General features: G+C 35.2%; 1 protein-coding gene and 1 long non-coding RNA gene across 3 annotated transcripts in view; one reads left to right on the forward strand and one right to left on the reverse strand.

The window, feature by feature from the left end:
* The window catches only part of LOC138704902 (maltase A3-like), a 96,140-nt gene extending 94,355 nt beyond the window's left edge, over positions 1-1,785 (forward strand). Inside the window, exon 10 of the mRNA XM_069833295.1 lies at positions 1,522-1,785. Coding sequence (XP_069689396.1) covers positions 1,522-1,591 — 70 coding nt within the window. The 3' untranslated portion in view covers positions 1,592-1,785. The remainder of the gene's footprint in view (positions 1-1,521) is intronic.
* A 2,787-nt stretch (positions 1,786-4,572) lies between these two features.
* Positions 4,573-24,291, reverse strand: LOC138704903 (uncharacterized). Of its 2 annotated transcripts, XR_011333466.1 has the most exons (4): positions 24,159-24,291; positions 20,067-20,236; positions 19,323-19,493; positions 4,573-5,110 (listed from the first exon to the last, which is right to left on the reverse strand). It is a non-coding gene; the product is annotated as an uncharacterized lncRNA (long non-coding RNA). The 2 variants fall into 2 exon arrangements; XR_011333465.1 differs by having other exon boundaries at positions 20,067-24,291.

Below are 24,291 nucleotides of genomic sequence, written 5' to 3' on the forward strand. Positions count from 1 at the left end.
GCTTTTAATAGAAAAATGACTAAGGAAGAGACTAGTGAAGTGCTTTGTGTGGAGTGTGACATTGTATGGAGAAATGAATAGAAGCATTTGAAATGTGGATGTGGAGAAGAATGGAGCGTGTGAAGTGCACAGACAGAATAAGAAATTAAGTTGTGTTGGAGAAAGTGGATGAAGAAAGAATGATGCTGAAACTGATTAGAAACAGAAAAAAGGAATTGGTTGGGTCACTGGTTCAGAAGAATAATAGACGACATTAAGATATGTGGATCATATGCAGAAACTAAGAGGAAGGCAGAAAATAGGAAAGATTGGATGCTGGGTTTGCAGTGAAGGACCTGCCCATGGGCAGAACACTTATGTATGTATGTCCAGGATACCTGAAATGTCGTGTCTGAGAACAGTCGCTATTTGCAAAGACTAGTCGATCCCATGTCCATTCGAGATTTGGGGAAGATAGACTAAATATTGAATCATGCTCTTTGTTTTGTTTTTTGAACGCTTAATTGTTTAAATGTTCTAAGGCAGACGCCAGTAAGTTTGTTTTGTTTATGCCACCAAAGATATTTTTGTTGAGAATAAAATCTTTTCTTTCTTTCCATTTGCAGCCATAATGTCATAATAAATAATGATAAAGTCATGGCATAATATATTCGTGAATCTGATGTTAATTACTAAAATAATCATAAAAGAGACAGGCGCAATTATGTATATTTTCTATCTCTCTTAAAAACAAAACAAGAAAAGGACATAAAAAGCACTAGGTTGTTTTCGAATGCAGGACCTCACGAATGCCAGGCTGGAATGCTACCATTACGCTATAAGGCAACATACAGCATACTTTAATTATAACTGTAGATATCAGGCAACGTGGTCCAACAACATGTAACATCGTCTGTCTCCGAATTGTATCGAAGATACCCGAAGGGAACTTTGCTTCAAGAGAGCGGCCACTTTTTCTTTTGACAACTGTACATATATACAAGAGATACGAAAGCACCTTCACTCCTGTCCACATACAGTCACTACTTAGTGAACTTGTGCTGAATGTGGCTTTAGTGATGACTGTTACAACATTGTGGTTGTGAAAATTTGGTTTTAATAACAGACCAAATGGAAATGCTGAACTTGCAGAAATGTAATTCCTAAGATCAGTATCAGGTAGGCTACAAGTTTTTGGAAAAATAACGAAATGTATATGAAAAAAATTAAATATTGGCAATGCAACTACTAACATCTAGAAAAATGAGGAGAAATGCAAGGACTGTTTGTGGAGAATGTGAGGCACTCGACTTTGAAAATAGTCCAAGAATATAAATCAAATAATGAAAAGCAGAACATTTTGTAATACACTGGAATGACAATTTCATCTTCAGGGAAAAGGGATCAATTTGGTCTATTTATTGCTACTGCCCATAAAGATGAACTTTTTTCCAATGTTTATAAGAGTGACTAAATGTGATCTGGGCAAAGATATTTATGACGCCTTTTCTTAATCCTGTACCATTATGCTTTGCTTTTCAGAGATGAAGTAGAGGCGATTTACTTTTCCATGAGTCCGAAAGAAGCTCTGGTTCTCTCTACATCTCCATAATGACAGCACCGGACAATTTCAGAAGTGATTATCCAACTGTGCTCATTCTTGTGGTTTGGATGAATAATTTAATTCCAGACTCATTACGATCTTTCCATCGACTTTCTCAATGAAGTAAGATCCTAACTGTGCGACCTTGTAAGAGGACGTTGTAAAATAATAACTGAGAGAAATAAAAAATGTCTAACACTAAACTGTATCTTCTTTTTATATATAATGTGCCCTATCCAAGTGCCACATCAGTCATAAATGTTTCTAATGGCAATTGCTATAGTTTTTCAGCACCGAGACAAAGGGAGGAAGATATTAAAAAAGAAACAAAACCGAAAGCAGTTGAAAAGAAGTTTGTGCGTGTCACCTGTTATTTCTGCTTTTTCTACTACTTTCATATTCCTTTGCATTTGGTCACTGCAAACGGTACTCACAGATGTGTTTGCTTCGCAGAAACAGCTACTCCAGCACCATTTGGGAGAAGTTCTTTCTGCTCTTGCACTGGGAGGAAGAACAGAAGGTGCAGAAAGAACATAAACAAAAGAATACTGTTGCACACACAGTATATGAATACACAGGGTTTATTTGCGTCAAAATTGAAAACATGAAAGCTTACCCAGAATTGGATAGTTTTGGTAATGCAAATACTGTTGATAGGCAGTTCAACTTTATTGCAGAAGGTACCGGTAATACTATTAATAATGTTGTTTGCTTCAATACATAAAGTACCGGAATAAGAATATAATGTAATAATTGTAAATTAAAACTAGGTGTAATTATTTTAAATGCAGACATACAGTAGTACCATATGATTTAAGTTAATAATTCCCACCATATTCGTAGGCACTCTGGCTTCTATTCAAAGAGTATAGATACCATACTCCCAGTTTCTACTCCAAAATCGTTCATGTCACTCAGACAGTCTCAGCAGTTCCATAATAGCCCTGAAACTGCACTGAGCAGATTCCAATCAGTGTGTATGGTTCTCGGTACAGGTAATGTGAACAAACCTAAGAAGCAAATCTAGTCTTTCAGGTACCTGTAAAGCAGATTTGAATAATTGTTGTGTGGATATAAATGGAAAAGTTGAGACGGTGTTGGGTGGAGTTCCCGGGTAGCTCAGTTGGTAGAGCACTGGTACATTCAACCAGGGGTCCCGGGATCGATACCCAGCCCCAGAAAAATTTTTCCTTTGAAATTATTCAACCTAAGAAGTTCTGAAACAGTTTACATAATATTCTACTGCAATAGGACTTGTCTACAAATAATAAAACTATGTAACTTATTGTTTATTGTATGTATAGAAGGTTTGTAAATTATGCAGAATCACTTCAAAGACGAAGTTAGGATCAGAAATTAGTAAAAAGCTCATACAAACTTATCTCCGAATTCCTTTGTTAAATGTTATGTTTTATTTAACGATGCTCGCAACTGCAGAGGTTATATCAGCATCGCCGGATGTGCCAAAATATTGTCCCACAGGAGTTCTTTTACATGCCAGTAAATCTACTGACATGAGCCTGTCGCATTTAAGCACACTTAAATGCCATCGATCTGGCCCGGGATTGAACCCGCAACCTTGGGCATAGAAGGCCAGCGCTATACCAACTCGCCAAACGAATTCCTTTGTGATGGGACCCGAAAGACATCAACAGAGGAGGATGTGTTACATATGAGTGTGGCGGACCAACATTTGCAGAGCCACGTTTCTTTTCGTTATTTTTCCAATACTAGCGATAAATGAAAAAAATTATCTTAGTTGTTTAATGTTAAATGTAGTCAGGGCCTGATTTAGGCAGGAGCCTATGGTGCCTATGCTCAGGGCCTCATGATTCTGCAGGCCTCAAAATCCAGGAACAAGCCGTTTTTAAATGAATTATGCAAATCAAACAGCCAATTCTATCAACTGAAAATCAGAACTGAGGAAATAAGTAATTGCGTAATAAATTATTATGCTCGAAAGCACATAAAAAATCACTTTACTGTTTTACGTTTAGAGTAATAAGTTGATTGCAGAGTTTAATGTGTTAAACTTATAAAAGTTGGCTATCATGTACAATTGTACAGTTTATTCAAACTATAACAGTAGGTCTATTTAAGTAATTAATAATGAATTCAGCAGCCCAACTCAACAACATTGTCAGTTCTCAATGTATTGAGTGTTAAACCAAGTTCCTAGTGCTTGTGTTCCTTGCAGCTTATCTAATTGTTATTGGTATAGGACCATTATTGGTTTATAATGGTAGTGTTAAAGTGTTTTTATAGGAAAGTTCATAATTAAAACTGGAATTCCCAAGTAAAAATGAGTTAGTAGCCAATAAAAGAAAACGGAAAGGTATTGAAATTCAACAACAGGAAAAACAACGCTGATCAGTGAGCAAATATTATATTCGTTCATATGTTACTAGGACTAGCTTCTTTATCCACAGAGATCTTCAGTTTCAAAAAGTTAAGAATGTTTATAACACAGACTAATGAAGATATTGGCATACAGAGACAACAATTCGCCACAGCTATTAATTAAGTGGAGAGCCAAGGTATTTTTGTTTTGTATAAGCCTAAGCCAGAATTTACGAAAAGTGAACATTGCTTTCAAACTCCTGAATTACTACATTAGAGGAAACTAGGGCTAGTATTGGTACTACAACTAACGCAATCAGCTTTCACCCTGTCTTATGGCAACACATAATCACTGATACCTTATGGGACCATTTTATTTTTCATTCTTCTCCTCAAAATAAAGGATTAATAAAAACTTCTGTGAAATAAATACATGGAGAAAGAAGATAGGTGACAGAATTTAAATAAATAAAATAAGATAGGCCTAGTTATCATATATGAAAAGAAGGGGTCTCATAAAGAAAATTAAGCTCCGGGCCTCTGAAATTGTAAATCAGATCCTGAATGTAGTTCATCTATGACAATACTTTTCACCCGAATTTCATGTTATCTTATGAAAGGTTAAATTTACGCGATAAACATAAGTAATATATATTTTTTTAATTTCCTTTATTTCAAATAACTGTCCAAATACAGGAGCGGACAATAGAAGATACTAAAAAGGAGGAGAGTTCGGGCCAGCACTATGGATCGAGTCCTGGCATAGTTCAGTGGTTAAGAGCACTCTGTGTGCCAAGCTGAGAGGTTCTAGGTTCAATCCACAGTGCCGGAACGAATTTTTCTCCGAAAATAATAGTATTTATGTGATGACTACAGACTGCATAAATCATGTAAAATGCACAATAATCAATTATAAGAATATGAACAAAGCAAGTGTTTATATTGTTGTTAGACAAATGAAGTTCCACTCCAGTCGTGTTTTCAGAAGATTGTGCAGGATCCTCCACATTTCCAATTGTAGAAGCACTGGGATTGATCAATGCAGCACATATTTGTAATCCTGTGATCTTCCTCGGGTGGTGTAGCACCACTTGCTTCCAAAATCATAGTGCTGCACAGAAGAGGTTATGTGAATGGATTCCTATCAGTAGGATCAACAGTGCGAAGTAGAAAATCTTGGCTATTACTCTGTAATAAGAGAATCAGACTATCATAGTCACCATCATGCAGGCCTGATGTGTAATTGAGTTGCCCTTGAATTTAATACTGTTCATAACTAGTAGAAAAATTATGAAAAATAATTGTAAATTCACTCAGAAGTAACACTGCACACAAATATGTATATAAGTATGTATGATATGTGTGTGTTCTTTCAGTTAATAAATACAAACGCAAATTAATCCAGTCTTCCATGCACCTAGTCATCCAATCATTTACCCATCCAGCCATGCATCCATGCATTCATCCCTCGATTCTTCCATCTCTCTCTAGTGTATCAATTCTTCTATGTGACATCCCACATTCAGATTTTGCATATCTAGAGAACCTTACAAAATCATCACGTCAAACCCATCTTCCAAAGTAGCACATGAAAGAACACTGTAAGGGAAAGATTCAAAACAAAAACTACCTATGAATAAGAAAATCGATACACAAAACATGTATGTTTTCAAACATGATAAAATAAGCCCAAAATAGAGGTAAAGTAATCACCACAAAATCACATCCCTAACCATAACTCGCAGTCAGACAATACTCTACTAATAAAGGTTCTTATTCCTCAGAGAAGATCATACCACATACCAAATTACACTGAAATATAATGCTGTTCTTGTTGGGAGTTTCACAATATTTCTTCACATGACACTTATAAAAACCAAAAGTTTTCGCCTCCTGCCTTAAGCTATTTTCCTCGTTGATTTGCGTGATCATCTCTAAAATGTCAGGCTTTGATTCTTCTCCCATTTAAGTTGCATTTTATTCTATAACAGACATACAATCAATAATTATCTATTGTAAAATAACAGTAACACATGTTCCTTGGTAGGTATGGGATAGTGTTCCAGATCTCCTTTCAACAGAGCATACCATTTCTCTCTGAGTGAGGACAAAAAAAAAATAGTTAAAACATAACCTCTTTGGCCCAAATCTCTTTGTTGATAGAATTCATTAAAATTTCTTTGTTAATAGAATTCGTGAAAATACTTACACAATAGCACATTATTGTAGGGGAAACTAGTCTGACTATAATGGCTTATTAGCCTAAAACGACATGATTTCCACAATTCTACACTAGTTGGTGTTATTTAGGGGCACTCCCGTTTTCAAGAATTTTGTCCTGGTGTCACAACAAAGTCCAACTAGGATGCTAAACGTCCCGTTTTTCACGAAAGGAGCTGAATACGTTTTTTTTTCAATTCCTGCTATTCTCTAGGCTTCTTATTGAGAAGGGAAAGGATTTTGTCTAGATGTTATTTTCTTACAAAGTCAGCTTGTGATATTTTCAGGCGCTATATTAAGCATTGAAAGAGATGAAGCAGCTGGATCTGAGATAATGAAGTAGAAAGCCTCCTTTGAAACTTAAATCGAGAGAAAAAGTAAATTAAATGAAAAGTGACCTAAGATGGTGAGAGAACCACTGGCGTAGCTCAGTTGGTTAATGCAGTGTTCTGCAACTGGTGTGCCACGGCACATTGATGTGCTAATTCTCAGGTCCAGGTGTGCCGAGAAATAATATGAAACTTAAAAAAATATATTAAAATATTTTTCGAAATCATGAGCATTTTACATTTCGTCCCAATATTTCATTTTGGTGGAATGTTAAGAGTTAAGTTATATTATAGTTCGGGGCAAAACATAACGTCCTTAATTCCAGGAATAGAGGCACTCACCTCATACCGCCCACTGTAAATATGAGTGAACAAAAGACAACCCTTCTCATACAAAGAAAATTGAGCCTCATTCATGTGGTGAAGTGGTACGAGCTACAATAGCAGCTATTTATTGCAGCAATAAATGGTAACAGTACTGTGAAATTCAGCTTTAGGAAAACCTGAGAACAAATACGTTTTTCAGTACTTTCTCTTGCTTCTTGTGAGTGTGTTGTACAGAGTTTGAAGTGACTCAATATAATCCAACATGGATAAGTTATAACAAAGCGACCCAAAGAACATGAAAGTGAAGAAAATGTTGGTGAAATTACGAAAATATCTAAAGTAGTGTGCCGTCGCGTTACAGATATATATATTTGGGAGAATAATTTAACGTGGGAAGAATGTGTTAGTGTCTGCACAGATGGAGCTGCGGTGATGACTGGAAAAATTAAATGTTTCAAAGCTAAGGTCCGGAAGATTAATCTAAAATTAGATTCGATCGCTGTTTTCTACATCAAGGATCGATTGTTGCCAAAACATTGCCGGTACCTCTTAAGACAGTCCTAGATGATGTTATCAAAATTCTTAATTTTGTGAAGTTATGTCCCCTTAACTCGCACCTGTTTTCAGCCCTCTGTTAAGAAATGGATTCTGATCACACGTCTCTTCTGCTTCACACTGAAGTTAGATGGTTGTCACGTGGCAAAGCACTCTCGAGAGTTTTTGAACTTCATGGAGGACTGAAAACATTTCTAATCTCGCATAATCATGAATTTGCTGCATTATGTTCTGACTAAAACTGGGTATCTAAATTAGCCTACTTGTCAGATATCTTCTCCCATTAAATGAACTGAACAGAAAAATGCAAGCTAAAGAGGAGAATATCTTAAGCACTACGGGTAAAATTGAAGGTTTCAAAGGAAAATTGAAGTTGTGGTTGGAATATCTTGAAAGCGGTTCATGTGAAATGTTTGAAAATTTGTTATCTTCAGGAGTTGATGTCAAGTTCATTCCGTTAATTGTAGAGCACTTAAAAGTTCTTCATGACAAGTTTGGATAATATTTTCCTACGTACAGTCATGACTGGGACTGGATTCGCAATCCCTTCAATAGAAGTGACACTGAAACATCCCTATCTTCACAAGTCCGGGAAGAATTGATCGCCTTGAGAGCAGACAAAACCCTTAAAATTAAATTCTCCGTGGTTCTGATGGATACTTTCTGGCTCTCGTTAAAGACTGAATATCCTGTACTATCAGCTATGTCCATGAAAATGCTTCTGCCATTTTCAACCACATATTTATGTCAACTTGGTTTCTCAGCATTACATGATATCAGAACTGAAAAACACGAGAGATTGCGGGCATCAGTTGCTCCAAGGATTGCTTTGATATGTGCAATCAAACAGGCTCAAATAGCTCACTAACAGATATGCATTTTAATGTTTTTTTTATTTTAATAATGTTTTGCTTTCTTTGACTGTAGCTTTTGTAAATCACTTTACATCCTTTAATTGAATGCGACCACATATGGAGTTAAAATAAATGAGAATGTTATTGCATATGGATTTATTCATATAATTGCGTATGATAAGAATATATAGTAGTAAAGTAATATACGCATATTTAATGATTATATTTTTGTTCTGTTTAAAAGCAGCATTTATGGTTACCCCAAATATTACTAATTTCCCTATTTCCCTATTTCCGTACAAATTATGTGTGAAAATGTGTGTGTGTGTGTGTGTGTGTGTGTGTGTATCTAATGCTCTGGATTTAACAATGAAGTCATCATCCTTCTTGCTTCCCAATATTTTGATGGAAGGTCCACAAATGTCCTAAGAGTTTCACAATTAGCCAGGTGCTCCATCTCCATGTCCTCTTCTCTAGCGCACAGTAAGCATTTAGGTGAATTCAGTACTCCAATACGATGGAGGTGTTTACTGAGGCAATCATGACCAGTAATCAATCTAAACATGGCCACGGCAGATTTTCGAGGTAGATCAGGAATTAGTTTTGGATCTTTGAATGATTCTTTCCATTTTGAATTTTGATTGCCTGTTCGCTGTAACTTATTCTTTTTATGACTCGCTTTATTGATTCATATGGGAACTTGAAATTTGTTTTTAAGTTGATATAAGTTCCTTTCTTTGCTAACATATCTGCTTTCTCGTTACCGTTCAGTCCGCAGTGGGCCGGGATCCATTGGAAGACCACTTTTTTATTTAGCATTTGAATTTGTTTTTCCATGCAATGAATTTCTTTTACTTTTTCCATTTTAGGGGATGTAGTTGAGGTGTTTGAAAATGTAGGTGTGCCAGTATGAATTAGGACTTAACTTTGGTGTGCAGAAGATTAAAAAAGGTTGCAGAACACTGGGTTAAGGGACTTGCCTGCCAATCTGGAGTTGTGCTTGGGCACAAGTTGGATTCCCGCTGGGCTGATTACCTGGTTGGGTTTTTTCGGAGGTTTTCCCCACCATAAGGCGCATGTCAGGTAAACTATGGCAATCCCTCGGCTTCATCTCGCCAAATACTATTTTGCTATCACCAATCCCATTGAAGCTAAATAACCCAGTAGTTGATACGGCATTAAATAACCAAGTAAAAAAAATGGTGAGAAGTCTAGATAATAAAGGGAAAGTGACTGAAAACATTTTCAGGAAAGAGGTCAAGAACTTCTATAATAAAGTAGTTTATTGCTACAATTTTCCCTTATTAAAGGGTTGCCATAAGTACAAAGTGTTATAAACAATTAAATTTAGTGAATGTAAAACGTTTGTGTATAAACTAAAATATGAGATTTACAATTTTTAAATTATACACATAACAATCTTCAATCAATTCTTAAATACAACACATTAATTATTAAATCCATAAAGATAATTTCTCAAAATTGAAACAGACCTTTTAATAGTTTTAATGACCAATCGAAATGGGAGTGCTTTATTTAATCTCATTGAGGTCCAGAAATTATCAAAAAATTTTGGAATGGTTCGCCGTACTCCAACCAGAGTGGACTGCACCAATGAACTGGTTCAGAAAAATGAACTGAAACTCTCTTAAATGTCTTGGCGATTTGAATTGTGACAATGTTAGAGAATCTTACAACTTTCTTCAGCCAAGTCTCTCATCAATGAAGATAAACATTTTAATGATTTCACCCTTTTGACAGTGTTTGTTAACTGAAGAAAAAATCAGAAAGTGGTACAATGAATTTAATAGTGATACAGCAAGATGGCAGGAAACTCTTGCACATTTAAGGAAACTTAAACTCATAATAATAATATTCAAGTGTTCTTATCTTTTGGCTTGAGTCTGCCTGGCTCAAATATTTATAGAGAGGATTTTCTGTCAGATGAACATTTTGTGGACACCAAAGACAAAAACAGTCTTCAAGGAAATACCGTCAAGTCAGCTTTGCTGTTTAAAACATATTACAAGGATCTTAGTTGTCTGAGTGCTCTGAAATAATATTCAAGAAATACCCTAACCCCTCAACCTCCAAATGAACAAATTCATCTGAAAATGAGGAATGTGACTGGCCCATAGATAACTAATCCTGAGGAGAAAACACTGTCTGTACTTGACAAAGGTACAATTATATCACAATTTTTATAAAACAGAATTTAAGTTCTTTTTACTTATTAAATAAAGTTATAAATGAAGAATTAAATGTAGTGAATTAAATTAATTTTCACTTAGGAAACATGTTCTATGCCAATTCTCAGGACTATACATAACCATTAGATTATTATAAAATAAGCCTAACCAATACTGTACACCTTAAAACACGGAAAATTTAAATGTAAGCCCATATTACTCATATATAGACATGCCGTGGTACTAAAATATTTTGTGTTTGAACAACCAAATGTCCCAGTCTTTTATTTTTAAAATCTGAAATCCCTATGTTACTGTACTGTCATTGTGTGAGGAAGCTGACGTCACAGTTCCTGTGTTAATGGCAGCACGTTAGTGGACCACTTTGGCTTTGAGGAAACAAAATATAAAAGTAGTCTAGGTGATTCAATTTTTTTAAAATATATGTTTAACTTTGTGCAATACAATATGTGTACATTGTGTGGTATCCTACAAACTACTCTATGTAGAAGAGTTAAAATCCCTAAGGCCCATTACACACTTGAAGAGATCTCGCTAGCGAGAAATGTGTTGTGAGAAACAGGCGAAGAGCCTTCCTCCACACACTTAGCGAGCTCTCACTATCACAGATCACACCTCGCTATGAATTATCTATGTACTGCCTTCACGCAGAGAGTAATTTTCTGATTATAGTAATCACTCGTTGGGAGAAAATATTATAGCTTATATATTTACATATATTGTCGGACTTAAATATAAAGCCTGTAAGTATATTGTCGTACTTTACAAATTATGTACGAATGCTACTATGTTGAATCTTCAGACAATGAGGAAATGGAGTTATATGAACATATTTTGTTAATGAAAAAAAAAAGTAGGCCTAAAATTTAAAGCCAGAAATATCTGGAAATCACATTGTATCTCATGAAGATAAGGGCGAGTTTCGGTCACTGATTTCGATTTGGATGTTGATACATTTAGGCGTTATTTCAGGATGAATAGACCTCAGTTTTTTGCCATTCATGATATGATAGGGGATTTTCTGCTATATTCTGATTAAAAGTATGTAAACTGTTAAGACATAGTTGATACATTATTTCAAATTTTATAATTAATACTATTAAATCTCACCAAAGTAAAATATAGCCCTTTTTTATTTTCAGATCATCTGATATTTGTCTGCAGATTTCTTCTTTAAGTTTCGAGTTTTTATAGTTTTCATCCCGTGTATCATATAAATAGGCCTACGGGTGACATCGTAGAAATTCGATAAGTTTCTGACTGCAATTATCAGCCATCTTTCCTCATTGCCAATAAAAACAATACAATTTATCGCCACCTGTGGTATTACTTCTTCATCTTTGTCTTCATTCAATTGTCAAAAAGAGTATGAATGTCAAACATCTTTGATAAATGTGTCAAGAAAATTCGCTGAGCTACCGATTTCAGCGAGAAACTCATTTGAGGTTTTCACCTCGAACGAGAATCTCTTCCAGTGTGTGGACGTCCATTTGAATCCATGTTATCAATCTTTGAATTTTCTCGCAACACATTTCTCGCTAGCGAGATCTCTTCAAGTGTGTAACGGGCCTAAGTAGTGCTTACAAATATCTCTATAAGGGCCGATTTCACCAACATGTTACTAATCCACAATTAACTAATTGTAATTTAATTTAAATATGGAAATTAAGTCATATTTAATTCGTTTGTATTTCACCAACCTAATACACATTTAAAATAATGTCAATTAATTTAATTCCCAATTAAGTCATCATGGGTTTCGGAATCATAGTAAAATCGTAATTTCGAAGGCCATGTGCCTTGTTAATGTAAGCAGTGACCTATATAATGAGTTCATTTGTTATATTATGGCAATAAACAGAGATAACCTCAAAACATATTAAAATCATCGAAAACAAAACGACGGATGAGTAGAATTTAGAAGAAAAGGAGAAAGGTTGTAAATAAGTAGAAAGAGATTTCAATGCAAGGAAATCTCAACCCAATGTCTTCAACAAAATTGGAGACAATACGGGATAACATGAAAGTAGATACAAGAAAATACAGTGAAACCTGCCTTTGCAGTCACTTTATTTAAACGGCCACCTGGCCAAAAGGCCAATTTTCTCTGGAACCAATTGGATTTTTCATAAGATCAATACAAATTCTCTCTTTATTTAGCGGCCACCTCATGCGCCGGCCAGCAGCCGGGGTCTATTTGGATTGGAACCTGACTATAACGGTCACTGTCCAACAAAAAATCTTTTCACGGATACTGTCTGACCTATTTTTTCGATGGTTAGAGGACAGGAAGCAATAGGTAAGTGTACAACAGTACACCCTCCATATCTTTGGGGTTAGTTGGTTAATGTTTTATGACTCTTTTGTCACTTTCCACTCCGATCCTGCACAGCTATAAATTCTTACTCGTTTTCTAAGGATTGAAACACGAACTTTTTCTATCGAAAATGTTGTTGTTGTTGTTGTCGTCGTCTAGTGCCTTGCGTCTGGCAATGAAGCCAGGTAGTTAACTATTCGATTTTTTTGTTCTCCTCTTTCTGTCTTTCTCAATATGGATCAGCTTTTACGAATTTTCCTTCTTTTCATTCACTTGATTCTGAGGAACTGTGAAGTTAGTTTGAGAGAGAAATCATGTTTAACAATAAATTTAGAATGGTGTTCAGTTTAGAGGTGAGACGAAAAATGATTGAAGAAAGTGAGAAGGAAACATATGCGAGAAAAATTGCGGAAATATTCAAATGTGGAAGGACACAAATAAACGGTATAATTAAGAATAAAGATGAAATATTAAAAGAATGGGAGGAAGACAGAATCTGTGTTTAGTAATGGGAATGAGTTCGTTTACGAATGGTTCAAGTGTGCGAGGGCGAAGAAATTGCCTGTAAGTGGGCCTATGATTCAAGAGAAAGCTCGTGAAATTGCGAAAGAACTCAATGTAAGAAATTTTGTTGCTAGTAATGCGTAGTTAGAGTGCTTTAGAAAACGGCATAACATTGCATTTCGTTCTTTGTCTGGTGAAGGAGGTGACATTGCAACCAGTGTTATTGAAGAATGGAAAAAATAGACTGCCTTCAATTCTTGCGGAATATGAACTCAGAGACATTTACAGTGTTGACGAAACAGGTTTATTTCAGGACCCTCCCTAACAAAACTTAAGTTTTAAGAATAAAGAGTGTAAAGGGAGGAAGTTGGCAAAAGACAGAATAACCCTGCTCTTTTGTTTTAATGCTGCAGGAGAAAAAGAACCACTCTTAATGATAGGGAAATCATTGAAACCGAGATGTTTGAAAAATGTTGACATGGACTTATTGGAGGTGAAGTGGATTGCCAACAATAAAGCTTGGATGACATCATCACTGTTTGAGAATTAACTATGCTATTTCAATTCCAAGATTAAACGACAAAATTGCAATGTGATCCGTGAAATTGGCATTTCTTCCCCCAAATACATCACACCTCCAGCCCCTTGACCAAGGTATTATCCAGTCATTTAAACTGAGGTACCACAAGTGAGTTTTGAAAAGGCTAGTTGCAAAAATGGAAGAGGTTGACATTAATATGAATCATTCCACGTCAAATCGCACAAAATTATACAAATTTTGACCGTCATATTTCTGATTGCGTTTATATTTTTTTTTTACCAACTCTATGGGTCTAATAAACCAACAAGTGTATTTTATTTCCTCCTAAGTCCACATGTTTTTAAAATATTACATGTTAAAATTCGTTAAAAATGTCGCACAATGCAACATTTAAAGCGTCATATTTCTGACGATATTGATGTTAAAATTTTTTTGAAAAAATGCATTTAAAAGCTTAAAGTACTGTCGTTTATTAAATATTTACTAACTAATTTTTATATAATTATTACAAATATTTACTTATAATTCAATTTTTAAAACATATATGTCAATGAGAAATAGCCCTATTAAAAATCTAAAAAAATGCCTACTAGGTGCACTGGAGTATTCTTAATAATTCCAGAAAAAATCAGAATGGGATCTCCAATAGTTTAATGAAATTTTAATTACTTATGACAGAATGTGTAGCGGTCGGCGCAGCAGCAGTGGACGGAAAGCGTTAAAGCGCGCTGGGAGGTTTATCGGCGCTGGATGATTGGCTGAACGTTGCAACATTATACCCAGTACGGATCAAGTCACCCGAGGAAACACTGCTAATTTACTTATTATGATATCTTCAAATAATTGTACATTATCCTTTTTAAATGTTTTTCATTCACACTTTAAATTTTCATTCGCCTACCTTCTTTCTTGAAAGAAAATTGTTTTACTAAATCTTCAGTTTTTGACAACGGAATGAAAGAATGTAATTTTAATGTACCAGTTATTGGTTTTAGATTATGGTATCTGGCCTGTAAATTTTCAGTGTGGTTTTTGTGCTTATTGAATGGACAAAATATAAATGACACGTTAGAAATGTTTTTTGTGACCAATCAAACAGTTTCTTTTTGGTGTTGTTATAGGATCTTGTATAGGCTAACTCTCGTGGCAAGTCTTTTAACAGTATCTCCAATGCCATCACATGGACCTATACCATGCGACGTTGCAAAGAAGTGCCATTCAGCTCTAATTCCATAATCGTCTTCATGTAAGCAATTACTTTTAAAATTCTATTTTTTTTATTGTGAACTTGATCCATTGGAAAAGTAGATGATTTTTTCCATATCGTTCAATTCTTGCTTTAAGAAATTGATTGCTTCGGATTGAAAAAAGTGAAAGAGATCGGTGTCATGTTTCATGGTTTCTGAGATGACAATACTTTTATAACGTTGAATTCTTGCTTTAAGAAATTGATTGCTTCGGATTGAAAAAAGTGAAAGAGATCGGTGTCATGTTTCATGGTTTCTGAGATGACAATACTTTTGTAACGAATTCCTGTATCTCCTTTGAAGATTGATTCGAAAGGATCTATTTATTTATTTATATATTTAAATATACGGAATAAAGAATATAATTACAAACAAGAGAAATAGAAATAAAATAACACAATCAATATAAAAAAGGAGATACAGTAGTATTAACAAAATTTGAGACCGAATGAGCAGCGCTCGTGTTCGGTCGCAGTTCAGATATAATATTAATAGGCCTATAAGAGAATATAAAATAAAATAAAGTAGGAAGTAAAATTAAAATTGTATTTTATTGTGGCTTGGCATATGTTCCAAAGCACACCTTGTATTGAATCTTGTACTACAAATGAATAATTTTCAGAAAAGTCTGCAATAACTATGTAATTTTCAGGTTGTACATGTCTTTGTATTCCGTCAAAAATAAAATATCGCTGACTTTTGAAGGGATGATGATGCATCTTCTACATGAAAAACTTTACATGCTAGGGAGCCTTTTACTTTTTGAAACTTTTCACGGGGGTATCGTTTTTGTTGTAGCTTTCTTTTCTTGATAAAGGGATTCTATTGACATCAAACTCTTGTTTAATTCCTCAATATTAGTGATTTCTAGCACTGTATCCATAGAACTCTAGAAGAAGATCTGGGATTATCACTTTCTCTGTCTGCACTTTCATTTGATTCATGTTTATTAATATCACAAGAACTACCGGCTTCACGTATAATTTCATCTGACCTATCCGGAAATTGATTGATTTTTACGGAACGAATCACACATTTGCACATTCAAAGACTCCTTTAAATTGAGCTTTATCAATAAGTCGCGACTTACGCTTCTTAGTGTACTTTTCTTTTTAAAAGCGTGATTAGGAAGGCAAATGGATTTAAACACTTGTTATATATTACGAGATCTTTACCATCACTCATGTTGTATAGAAGTCACGTCACTGCGTGAAATTCAAACCGAAACTGATTATTTCTCTCTTCTATATTTTGTCTCCTGCCATCTGTTTACTGCCTTATCCAGCTTTGCTATCATGAAACACTTGGCTGTATTACAATATAAACATACAGCACTGTGAAGGGCTTCCCCTCTTAGCTCAGCTGACAATAATAAAATAATTTTAGATAAGATATTTACTGTTCCTTAAGGTATGAATCATTTGATGATTAGTATGGTGACATCAGATGCAACGGGGGATTTCGTAAAAACTTTCCACGGGCAGCCTTCTAGCCTATGGCTGCAAGCAGTTCATTAGCTGGGCATCGCGAGCGAATGCATGCCTCCGGAAAATAAATTGTTACAAATGTATGGGTGCCGATCCCATATTTATAAATGCAGTAGTTTACAGATAATACATCAGCGAACAAGTCTATATTTTTTTTCAGATTTTTAACTTGGCTATTTAATATAGTAATTTTGCTTTGAAAAAGAAATGATTAAAAAAATAGGCCAAATTTTAAATTTATTTGTGATAGGCCTAAAGTAATAAAAAGTGTTGCATTTCGTCTTTCAAATGCGCCAAACTGCAAATCTCAATTATATGTAGACACAGAGTTCCAAGTGAATTTATGTAAGAGTGCGCGCATAATTTGCGTAACTTCAAATAGTCATAACTACACAAATAATTAATAATTATTAAAATAAAACAATACGGGTCTCCTTATTTGATGTCTGGAATTCATTAAAAAAAATTCGACCATTTCCGAGAAGGTCGTGTTTATTGCTGTGCGATTTGACGTGGAATGACTCATATGCATGATTGTTGTAAGCGCACAGTCCTAAAAAGTCAGTGAAATTCTGTATTTTCATACTGATTCATAAAAAAACCGCAACCTTAATCAAGTGGCCACCTGATAAAACGGCCATTTTACAAGGTAACTTCAGATGGCCGCTTTAGACAGGTTTCACTGTATCATGCAACAAGCAACATGGAAAGATTTCCTGGATTTGACATATTCCAATGCCTTCAAATGTAATATTAAGCCTAGACAAATATGTTACTTACTTCTTAATATGTGTGTCCAGCTATATGCTGATTAGGCCCACATGATGTCCACTGTAAATTAAATACGATATTTTCAAGAGCTGTGGATTGATGAGAATTTCATGTAGTGAGTGGTTTTTCTTTCTTTCCTGCAGTTATGGTTGGTGTTATTACAGCCAAGTTTTATTGTTTCTTCTTCTGTTAAACATTTTTTACACAGCGGTGACTTTGATAATTTAAATGCAGGTAAGCTTGCAAAACAAAGGGTCCAATTCTAGCCCATACAGCAAAAGTTTGTACCTATCTGGGAATATCACCATAGATTTTAATATTGTTTGTTTGTCCATTTAACCAGTCTTCTGTCCATGGCTTATTTATCATGTTATGAATATTATTTATTATTCTATCTAGGGAATCTGTAGGTTGTGGTTTTGGTTAAATGTTTGATTAATTATGTAGTTTAACTACCTAGGTTTATATCGAGTAAAATATAAAAAATAGCTTATAAGTACTAATTTCTGTATGGAATAGATTTGTCATGTCATCACATTTGTGTTAATATATATTTGAACATATGTTATAAGGAAAGTAGACCATCAGGTCGGCTCTTCTGATGGTCAAGACTCGAGCCACCCCTGCCCAAGCAGGAGGCCTTGCCCCACTGGGGATTTACGGCTTTTATTATTATTATTATTATTATTATTATTATTATTATTATCATCATTATTATTATTATTATAAGGAAAGTTAATTTATTTAGATTAATATATTTTTTCTAAGTTGTGTTCGTGCAGTTGTTCCACTTTTGCACTGCAATGTAATTGATTGGGTTTTATTTTGTACGTTATGAGGTAGGTAAAATTAGAAGGGGTTTGAGAAGGCGGTTAGGTTAGGTTAGTGTAGGTGACCTAGGTTAGCATAGATTTTCTTATTTTATGTTTTTTAAATTATTTTATGTAGAGTGTGATATATTAATGAAGTTTGTATAGAGAAATTATAATTATTTCAACAAATAATTTGTGTCAGAATATTGTATACTTGAAATTAGGTTCGGAGTGAAAATACACATTTGCGAGCAAAAAATCTATAAGTGTTTTAAAATTTGGGCGAAAATTCCACAGTCTTTTCTAATTTTTCGGCCAGGAATTGGCGAGGTATTAGTTAATATAAATAATTACCATGAAGTACTTTTCTTGTGTTGATGGGATGTACGTTATTCATATTACTTTAGTTGCTATATTTTAGGCAACGGAAGATTGATTAAATGTTTCTTCAATAAATGTACCATTTAAATAACTATGAAGTACCTACTTAATTATCAGTTGAAAATTCTAAATCACCTTCTGTACTATTCAAAATATACAATGTTGTTTTGCTTAGCCTAAACCTCTTTTTCCTCCATTGCATTCAAATAATCTTCTCTTTCGGAAATTATCCTCGCTCGTTTTGGTAAGAAATCAACATCTTGAAATATCACGTCCATCATTGTCCTCACCATGATGAAAATTATTGTCGTTAATGCAGGATTAATTATTTAAATGAAATATTGAATAATTAACTTAAACGCAGTGCAATGAGAGATTGAAGCCCAATTTGTGTTGGTGAAATGTGTTGTACCTTTAAGTGTGAATTAAGAAGACTTTTAAGTAACAATTAAAGTTAAATATGTTTGCTGAAATTGGCCCTTAGTGTCTTGGTAGCTTTAAGCCAACTTTTAATAGTGAAATGAAATTAAATGAAAAGAAAAATTGCTGACGTCTCTGAATAATTTTAAATTTTCCCCAAAATAGAATACGATAATGAAAAAGGGTACTTTCAGGCAGATTGGTACAAATCTTATGCTTGGCTGGAGTAAAGTGTAGTGTTTCGTTTTAGATTCAGGAACATAAAATATTACAGTACATTTTCATTTTAGATTATTACTTACAGCACCCCATTCGCACCCCCCCCCCCCCCCCAATTGTGAAATCTTGACGCCTCTCCTGCCTCTCTCACTCTTCTTCTTTACATCTTCCCTCTCACTTTTTCATGTTTATATTCAGATACTTGCCTGATGATAGCAGACGGTTGGGATCGAACCTGAGAAGTCACTATCTCCAGCATATGCATTTTAATTTCCTCCTTATCTTGTTCTTGTCAAAGCACAGATGTCAGAACATTCGAACTTAGGCAAAAGTTATGTAAGCCACGTTATATGCACGAATGAGTAATGATGTCATTACTAGAAGCAAAGAGAACATTGGTTATACGAATGCAATCATAGACAAATAAAATGTAACACTGATGTGAATAGATATCATTGGTGCTAAGGTTTAAACTTAAGATAAAGTTGTATCTCATGAAATATTTCACGTAACTCCGCAAGCCATGGAGAGCAAGAAACCATAGTCTACAACAACGAGCTAAAATCTCACTATCCATGGTTGAAAGAAAGAATATAAGGTGCATCTACACCTTTCAACTCTTACAAATTCAAGCAATGCATGCAAGAGTGTACGAAATGCATTTAATTGTGCATGCCTTTTCCACTAAAAATGAGAACACATGCAGCAATTGAAAGCTACCCATTGCCACACAGTGGGGTATTTGGCCAATTTAGGCGGCCAAAATTGTTTTTGTACTTTGAGTCTAAACATGCTGTCTTACTAATTTATTGTATTTTAAGCGATATGAAATATTTCTTATGAAGAAAAATATTATTTCTACCATTTCAAGCCATTTAATTATTCGTTAAAAACAAAACATAAGTTTAACCTAAATATTCATGCATATTATTACTTAAAATCTGACTCACACTGATCAGCATGATAATGATGATAAGAGCCATGGTTCAGAAAATTTCATTTGTTGTCAGTAGATTCTTTGACTAATCTTATTCTATTAGCGTGGTGAAGAAGTAGGGTTCTACCAGACCAGCTCTTTATTTTGCAACAAGTTAGATGAAGTGGTATACCTATAAAAGAACTTTGAGAAATATTTGTGTTGGGATCATATAATTCTCAGATCTCTGTTAATATTGAGTTTGCTGTAATCCGTCACATCTTCACTTGCAAATTAACACCAATAAGATATTTTCGTCTTCACTTAAAGTTTTTACAACTCCTTCAAATGCATGTAATCGTATAGTCCAATAAAATCTGTAACTTTATCTTACCAAAGTATCAGTAGCATCATACGACTCGTTGTACAGATAGCAATCCAATTTTTTCTTCTGTAACACACTATAGCAAGGATATAAGCTTAATTTTTCATTAGTTCCTATTATTTCATATTGTATTCTTGAAAGACCAGCGTCTTAATTTCACCTGGGTAGTATACAGAGTGTTAAAAAATAACGTTTACAACCTTTCAGGGATGATAGAGGTAAAAACAAACATCTGTTTTAAGTGACAAAACTTTAGCAGATGCGCTGTTTTGCCACTAGATGGCCTGAAGGAATAGGTGACTTGACTTCCGTCACAACACACATTGGTTAGTTCTGTTTGTGCACGACCACCTTGTAGGGCCTTGTCTGTTGCCTAACAGTCTCCGTGGAGATAATTAGCCTATTTTGTTTTTCTACGCGACGTCCTACCAAAACTTTTAGAAAATATCCCACTGAACATCAGAGAACGAATATGGTTTCAGCATGATGGTGCCCCTCTACACTTTCATCGTCATATCAGGAACCACCTAAATGCTACATTCCCCGATCGCTGGATTGGCAGGGGTGGGCCGGTACCGTGGCCACCTCGATCACCGGACTTAACCCCACTGGATTTCTTTTTGTGGGGAGATGTGAAATGTTTTGTGTATGAGACACCCATCGATACGGCAGAAGACTTAGTTCCTCGTGTTGTTGAAGCTGCAGATGTTATTAGAGACAATGTTGGCCTTTTTGAGCACTGCAGACACTCCATAGCACGAAGGTACCAGTTGTGCAATCCCTTCAATGAACGGCAGTTTGAACACCACATCTAAAACGACAATTGGTCTTGTTCTTTATGGATTATACTAACACTTATGTACACAATAAAAGGCGCATCTGCCAAAGTTTTGTCACTTAGCCTACAAAAGATATTTCTTTTAACCTCCTCTATTACTCCTGAAACGTTGTAAACGTTATTTTTAACACCCTGTATGTAAGTCAATATTTCCGTATCTGTACTTGTAGGTAAACCTTCTTTCTTCTTTTGCTTCTCTCACTCAAATCCTGAAATTTCTTCGTTAGCCATCCTAGTCGATTCATTACTTTAGGAATCGTGAATATTTCTTTGAGTCAATCACTGTTTTTCTTAATGAATGTATTCTATTTTTTGTGTGCTGTGATCCATATTCATTTCAATTCAGACTTAAGATGTGAACATTTACGCTTTATTTCTATTACGAGGGAGGATCGGAAAGTAACGCACAATAATTAAAAACAAGTATAAGGTAAACAAAAATGAAAACCACACAAAGTAACTCACATGTTTAAGCTACTTTTCTACATAGGCGCCAAGTTTCTCAACACATTTCTCCCATAGCGGTACCAGTTTCAGTATACCCTGTTCATAGAAGTCCTTTCAATTGGAGTGTAACCATCTGCAGACAGTTGACTGCACTTCTGCATCGGTCACAAAGCAATGGCCAGCCAGTAATTTCTTCATGGGTTAGTTAGTTAGTGGGGTTTAAAAAGGGCGTGTCAGCTACTATGGCTATTTGCGCCCTTTCTTCATGGGACCAAACAGATGAAAGTCCGATGGTGCAAGGTCTGGACTGTATGGTGAATGCTGGAGCACCTCCCAACCAAATGTGTTGATTTTCTCACGACAGAAGCCGCAACATGAGGGTGAGCATTGTCATGAAGAAGTATGATATCGTCAGCATTAATGTTACAGTGTTTGTCACAAAGGGCACGATGCAACTTTACCAACGTTTGAATGTAGGCTGCAGCATTCACAATGGTCCCGTGTTTAGCATGCAACAAAACACCATGCATATCCCAGAACACTGTCACAAGAACTTTCTTAGCAGATTGAGTCACTTTGAATTTTTTCTTTACTGGGGAAGCAGCATGTTTCCACTCTATAGAGGCCTGCATTGTTTCGAGTGTGTAGTGGTACACCAAGGACTTATCACCAGTGACAATTCCTTTCAGAAAGTGATGCTCTTCTGCAGTGTAACACCTTAAGTGGTCCAAGCATGTCATCATTCGCTGACCCTTGTGGACGTCTGTCAGGTTCTTAGGCACCCAGTGGGCACTAATTTTATGAAATTTCAATGTGTCATGCATGATATCGTACACGGCACCATATGACATGTTGAACTGCTAAGATAAGGTTTGCAGTTGGATTCGCCGGTCGTTCAAAATTGCTGCCTTAGTGCCTGTGACATTCTTCTGGGTTGCAACTGCTACCGGCTGCCCAGAACGTGGAAAATCACAAAGTTCTCACGGCCGTCTGCAAAGAATGCGTACCACCTGGAGATGTTGCTACAGTCCATACAGTCTTCCCTGTACACGGCACACATGTCCCTGTGAATTTTACTCGGGTTATGTCCTTTAGCTCATAAAAATCGCACAACACTTAACTGCTCTTCACAAGTTCACGACAATAACATGCGCGCCATCTTTGTTGCGTAGTTCACGTTTCTCTCGCTAGAGCTGCACATGCAAAACAAATTGTCTCTGTAGTGAAAACTTCAAACTATATCTCGGTGAAATGTCAACATCGACAACATCCCAGCCGCAATAATAACATAGAAAAAAATTATTGTGCGTTATTTTCCGATCCACCCTCATACTTGTATTTGTTCGTCTCAGTAATTTTCATAGGCTAGTAGGAAATTTTTCACAAATTTTCTAATTTTTCGTTAATATTTGATAAACTTTACCCCTGGATCATATTACACAACTTCCTTCGAGTCACTGTATTGACGTCCGGTTGCCCTAAAAATTTGAATAGTATAAAACAGAAATAAAGATACGGTCGAAATTTCCACATTTCTACTTATAATGGATCTGGTTTACTTTTCACTAATACTCTACTTCATACCTTCAACTCTGAATTTTCATTTTTACATAATATTTCCCCCTCCCCTTCATATTTTGACATGTGGAGCCCTGAAGGTTATTTCTTGCAAAATTTAAATTTTCAAAATTTGAAAACTGATTTTAGCTTCTCCTCCGTTTTTTCTTCAACACGTATATATATTTTTACAAAGTAATTTATAAATTACTATTTCAACAACCCAAACTAGAGCTTTATAAAACCTGTGCACTTATTACGGAAAAAAAAAAAAAAACGAAATTTTGGTGATGTCCATAATTAGCCTATGCACACAGGTCGGAAAGGGTTAATGAACCTATTATCTTGGAAAACTGCGCGATACTGCGGTTGACTTTTACGAAATCGTGAAGCAAAAGCCTTAACCTTTCTATTACAGTAAAAAAACAGTACCCGGAAATGAACTAATATACTCGAGTTTGCTATAAATTAGGCTATGAAAACAATGAAAAAAAAAAAAAAAAAAAAAAACATTTTTTTTCAGAGCTAGTCTTCGTCAAAATAGTTACATCTTCGATGAAAATATTTAAAATGTTGTTGTTTTCTAATGCCAGGCGTTTGACAATAAAGTCATTTGACCCCTTGCACTCCAATATTTTTCAAATATATTTAAAATGTATTCACACTTGCCGGCTTCATCAGAATCAGTAACTGTTCACTACAAACCATACACCCAATAAATAATATTAATTGTAAAATGTAAGCTTACATAGACAATACCGAGAAAAGATATGTCCACTAAAAGAGTTGATGAAGTTTCGACTGTCATACAGCCTGAAAGTTTGCGCGAAACGGTGGGAGTAGGGTAGTTTTATTGTTCCCTGACTATTCAGCTTTGCCATGTGGTATTTCTTTCTTACCTAGAATAAGTTTTAGAAAATCGACTTCTGGCCACCTAAATAGGCCAAATACCCCACTGTGCGCCTTTGGTATAATAATATCTTATCCGTTATTTCGTTCAACAGCAGCATAGCAGCAAGCAGCCAAGCGAAC

The sequence above is a fragment of the Periplaneta americana genome, chromosome 8 (genome assembly GCF_040183065.1).
Source record: "Periplaneta americana isolate PAMFEO1 chromosome 8, P.americana_PAMFEO1_priV1, whole genome shotgun sequence".
Lineage (NCBI taxonomy): Eukaryota > Metazoa > Arthropoda > Insecta > Blattodea > Blattidae > Periplaneta > Periplaneta americana.